The sequence below is a fragment of the Rhinopithecus bieti genome, unplaced genomic scaffold, assembly GCF_001698545.2.
Source record: "Rhinopithecus bieti isolate Rb0 unplaced genomic scaffold, ASM169854v2 scaffold_54685, whole genome shotgun sequence".
NCBI classification, from domain to species: Eukaryota; Metazoa; Chordata; class Mammalia; order Primates; family Cercopithecidae; genus Rhinopithecus; species Rhinopithecus bieti.
In genome coordinates, this window is record NW_016821510.1 from 33,192 (window position 1) to 39,058 (window position 5,867).

Sequence of the window (5,867 nt, forward strand, 5' to 3'; positions counted from 1 at the left end):
AAAAAAAAAAAAAAAAAAAAAAAAAAAAAAAAAAAAAAAAAAAAAAAAAGAAAGTCAGATGCTACCTAGAGCTTCGGCTCATGTCCATCCCAAGGTGGATGTAATCAGTTTGTAGCTATTACCTCTTCCTGAATGTGTAATTGAAATGGATATCTATGGCAGCTGGCCGGACTCTCACATTCTTCCTCAACTGTAGAGTAAGGGACATTATTATAGCAGGACCCAAGGGAAGCCTCTGAAATTCTCCTCTACTGGCAACACAATGTATAAAATATAATAACCGCATTCCCTAAGGAATGGAATTGGTCACTGCCATGACAAAACACTTGCAAGTTACAAGAGATGGTAGTCCTTTCTATAACCCGATTCAGTTAACCTACCAAAACCAGACGGGTTATAGAATGAATGCAGATTATTCTAAACTTAAATCAACACTCACAAATGCTTTCCAGGATGTGCTATCTTCACTGAGCAGAGCAGAGCTCCTGGCACTTTTTACAGGGCTCGTGATTTGGTGAATGGTTCTTAATCTACACTCATTACGAGGAAAAATCAAACAATTTGCCTTGTATTGTAAGAATAATAACACTGCTTCACTGTTTTAATATCATGGCTATGTCACTTCTGTTCTCTGTTTACATTTTGTAAAAAACATCGTGCTTATTTAATATATTAATAATATTACAGCCCGGGCCATGTGGCACATGACAGTAATCCCTGACACAGGAAGATCACTTCAGCCCAGGAGTTTGAGACCAGCCTGAGTAACATGGTGAAATCCTAACCCTCCAGAAAATACGAACACTAACCAGGCGTGGTGGTGTTCCTCTGCAGTCCCAGCTGCTAGCAATGCAGAGGCGGGAGAATCACTTGAACCCAGAAGGTTGAGGCCGTAATGAGCTCTGATCCTGCCATTGCTCTCCAGCTTCAGGAACAGAATGAGACCCTGTCTCAAAATAATAGCAATAATAATAATATATGAGTTGGTAAAATAGTCAGGAAGTGGCAAGTTTCTTAACTATAGTAAAATACTCTAACGATGAATGGAAGTAAAATAGCAAAAGAAAAGAAATAAACCTGAGGAGATTCAGGGACCTACAACATAGGTGATGTTTTAAAGCGTTCATTGTCCCTAGACCACATGTTGAAACAATCTTTTTTAAAAGTAATTGGCATGTTGCTCTATGTATATATTTCCCATTACTACAAAAGAGACACAATGTTTCGGGGTCCTATTGGGATGTTGGAGACAATGTATTCCACATTTGGGAATAGTGCTCTGACTCATTACAGAAGTTTCCAAAGGTTACTGGTCTCAAGTGGAACCCAGAGCAGAAAAGGACTCTACAGCAGATATAGGCTCTGGTCCAAGCTGCTCTGGCCACTGTGCCAGATGATCCAGCAGGATTCAAAGATGCTAAAAGCATACAGAGCGGGTATTACAGGACTCTGTCTATGTCACTAACAAGCCTGTAGGAGAGGGGAGAGCAAATTCCTATGGAATTAATGCAAGACCATTCCCTCTTCAGCAGAGGAGTAGCCTCTGTCTGATAAGCAAAACAGCAAGTGCAGAACATTAATCCAAGCACAGAGTCCCTCTAAGCACAAGCCCCTATAAGCACAAAACCCTATGCAACTGTGCAAGTCATATGCTCATAAAGTCAGCCATGACTGGAGGGTATGAGGACATCTCAGTGGCACAAGGAGTGGCGGTATTGAACACAGACGTGCTTTCTTAGATTCTCCTCACTATCTCCTACTCTCCTGCCCAGCACCTTGCCTGATCCAGATCATCCTTCCATTTGGGATTTGAATGAATCACCACACTGTGCGCATGAGGTCTGACTTTCATAATCTCCACCAAGGGACTGGGTGATGTAAGACAGAGCAGCAGAGATGGTAGTTTCTGCTTCAGGTAAACCATGGTGAATGGGAAATAGAAGTCAAATGACAGCTGAGCAGATAGATTCTCCCTCCTCTCTCTCTTCCATGGACTAATGCTGGCTGTGGTTTCCCCTTGTAACCCTTATGGAAAAGTGCTGGAGCCAAGTGCACGCATCTGATGACCACCATGCTGTCTCTCTCACCTCACCGTGAAGTGGCTGCCAGCAGAGTCACACCAGATATCACTACACACTGTTTCACGTTTGTTCCTGTCTCAATTTCCACATGTCCTTGCCATTTTTGTCTTGAACTTGACTTCTAAATAAAAGTCCTCACTTCAATAACAGGTATTACATTTAAAAAAAATTCGGTAAAGTAGCTGGTTACTAACTCAATTTTTTGAAATGAAATGCCATTTTTGTTTAAACAACAATCAACTAGAAAATATCATATTACTAATATACAATTGACAATAAAAAAATACATATTCAAATAGACCAAACTTGTTTATATGCTTTTTAAAAATATTGTAATAGGTGCTATCTAATTTTGATGTTCTACCTTGCCTCCAATTCAGACACCTGACACAGCTGCATCAAGACTATATTATTGTGATATTTCCCCTAAAATTGTGGAATAGCCAAACTTTTCCTCTGAGGAAGGATTCCGCTTGGATAAGACTGTAACCTTAACCTGAGACCAGAACAGGGGAATTCACACAACTGCAGATTTTGTGATGCATTTCCTTTTCATTGGTTTACCACATCAACTTATCCATTTTATACACCAATTTATTTGTTCATTAAAGTATCATTTTTGACCATCTATTCTTGGTGCTGGGTTCTAGTTCCTGGGAGTCAACGGAAAGTAAGACAAACATGATCTCTTTTTTTAAGGTTCTTAACATTGTACTGAGGAAGATATATGATTAAAAAATACATAAATCAGGTGTGGGGATGATTTATCTTAAGGTTTAAATCCCATAGCTAAAATTTCATAACACCAAGAATTAATACAGTCAGGTAGAATTTAGCTGCGAACAAGACTGTACATTTCTTTCTTATATTAGAGCTTCCTATGAATGAATATGCCAACACACATTCATTTCATTATTGACAACAAAATTACAACATTAAGGCACATCCTATAATTAATACATAGATTTCATAGATACCATTTTAATATTTACAAAAAGTTTCACTGAATTATCGTCGATAATTTCTATACTAATTTTACATTGATTTGTTTTTAGAAAAGAAAAGATTTGAGTTCTCTTACCTGAAGTTTAGAAAGGAATATTATAAAATGGAAGATAAGGATATTAATTAGCAATGAGGGGCTTAGAGTGGCTTTAGAAAAAATACTAAAAAGTTTACATCAGATCGTGCAAGCTTGCAAAAACAGGCTTTTCTTGAATTCAAAAAGGCTAGATGTAAATGTATGTTTCTAACGGCATATGTGAAAGCTGATAATAGCAATCAAGATCATGATCACGGTTTTTCCCAATCCCTTTATTACAAAGAGATTTTTTCCTAAGCTATTCACATACTTGTATAGAAATCTAATATTCCCTCAGTACTGCTTATGGCAGACATACACGAAATTTACTGTGCATATGCTTATCACACGAATTCTCTTGTGTGCATTGTTTCCTAACAATAATTCTGTTTGCCTTTTACTAAATATAAAATAGGAATTCATAATGGAATAAAACTCCGAAGATACATCCTCATTATTGATTTAGAATTGAATGACCTTACCATCCAATAAGTTAGAGGTTCAAACAGTGAATTCTAAGCACAATATGGCATATTTGTGTTGTTCTAATCACATTAGAAAAGAGCAATATTTTTCCTGGGATAAGCCATTAGTTCTTAATAATGATAAATAGATATCATAAATTCTACAAATGACATATAAAGTACATGAATGAAATACACGTGACTTCATAATTCTGAGGAATTTTTGTCATATTTTGTATAATCTTGTAGTCTGTATGAAAAAACACAAAAAGGTCAAGTTATTGTGAATGTTCTAAGCTTTCATACACACATAAACACACACACATATATATGTACTTTTTAAGACTAATTTTAGGTCAATGTCTTTTCTAGGTACACATTTGGAAATTATCCATACACATATATTACAGAAAAATCAGTAAGAAATAGAAAATGTTTCACACACCACCAGTTTGTTTTCTGCTAGAAGACACACCATGCCCCCTTTGTCAATCTATGGAGATTGAAGCTTCTGTCCTTTCACCCAGTACCTCACGTTCCACAAAACTGAAAGAAGAGTCTGCTTTAGCTTCTTGTTTCCCCAAATGAGGACGAATGCGTGGGCTGAAGGATAGCTGAATCTAATAGCTTTGCAGAACATGAAGACAGCTTTGTTTTCCACCCTTCCCAAACTCCAACTTGATATCATTATGGACAGAAAGTAAATGGCACATAAAGACAAGGAGATCACAGTTTGCAAAGCTTTTATGTGGACCTTGGTGCCGGGATCTTGAGAGCCTTTGTCATGGAGCTGCATCTTCTTGAGATGTTTACACAGAGAACAGATTAACAGCAGAAAAGATATTAGGGTCAGAGTGAAGGGTACTAAGTTTACTAGCATGGTTACAGTCATATTTGAAAGGTACACTGCACTCCTCAATTTGCTCTTCCAAGTCATGTTTCCTTCATATTCTTTTGTCCGTACAATCTCATTCATGTTTACCACAAAAAGATGACAAACCAAAAATAGCAAAGGCCCCAACAGTATCACCAGAACGACACTCTTAACTCTCCTCTTTAAGTGAAGAAATATAAGGTTGGAGAAATTGGCAATCTTGAGTAGGTAAAATATGCTGAGGCTAGTAACAAGCCAGTTGCTGAAATGGCTGGTTACTGTCCATAGATTATAAGTAGTAGTTCTTACTTCTACCCTATAAAAAGCTGGATTCAACTCAGTTGAATACCAATTTAATAATAATATCCAAAGCAAACCAACTCTGGAGACCGCCAGAGCAGTGAGAATTTGGTCAGCAAAGGAGATCTTTTGTTTCTTGACCCACTCAATGGAATTTACCAATGCTATGAAACCATTAGCAAAATTTCCAATAACAAATGTAACCACTACTAGAATGGAAAAAATGATGGGTAAAAAAGTTATCATGCCTGAACAGAGAAAAAGAAATTTTAAAAATGCTGGTAGTGTGTCCAGACTTGGATCCTGCAGGTGGGTTCGTGGTCTCGCTGACTTCAATGATGGAGACACACAGCTTCACAGTGAGTGTTACAGCTCTTAAAGATGGCACGGACCCAAAGAGTGAGCAGAAGCAAGGTTTATTGTGAAGAGTGAAAAGACAAAGCTTCCACAGAGTAGGAGGTGACCCAGGCAGCTGTTATTCCCTTATTTGTCCCCTCCCATTTTCCTTTTTTGTCCTATCAGAGTGCTCTTTCTTCAATCCTCCCTGTGATTGGCTATTTTTAGGATCCTTCTGATTGGTGCATTTTACAGAGCACTGATTGGTGCATTCTACAGAGCACTGATTGGAGCATTTTACAATCCTCTTGCTAGCTTCAGAAAAGTACTCCAAGTCCCCACTCCGTCCAGGAAGTCTAGCTGGCTTCACCTCTCAATATAATATAACTGTGTGATTGCTTGACTATCCTGACCTTAAATACCATATGCATCTGATTTTTTAATGTGCTGGGACATTCTTTTTACTTTTAATTGTTGTGACAAGTGTCACAATTTCCAAGCCAGAAATCACCATGGCATGTTAATTGATGAGTTCAATGATTTCTTTATGGAAAACATTCTTATTTTCAAACTCAAATTAATTCATTCATTCACTGTCTGTTCTTGTTTTAGGCTGGAATTATTCATACTGAAGTTGACATGAAACCTGAATTCTCATTTGCTAGTATGCAAACAAGGACATATTCTCTTTCAGTGTTTGCAAGTTTTCCTTGTGTAACCTCTCCATCATT

General features: G+C 37.5%; 1 protein-coding gene across 1 annotated transcript; it reads right to left on the minus strand.

Annotated features, from left to right (window-relative positions):
- Positions 1-4,119: 4,119 nt before the first annotated feature.
- On the minus strand, positions 4,120-5,046 carry LOC108520845 (taste receptor type 2 member 43). Its single transcript, XM_017860390.1, has one exon. The coding sequence runs from the start codon at positions 5,044-5,046 to the stop codon at positions 4,120-4,122; it is 927 nt and encodes a 308-aa protein (XP_017715879.1).
- Positions 5,047-5,867: the final 821 nt, after the last annotated feature.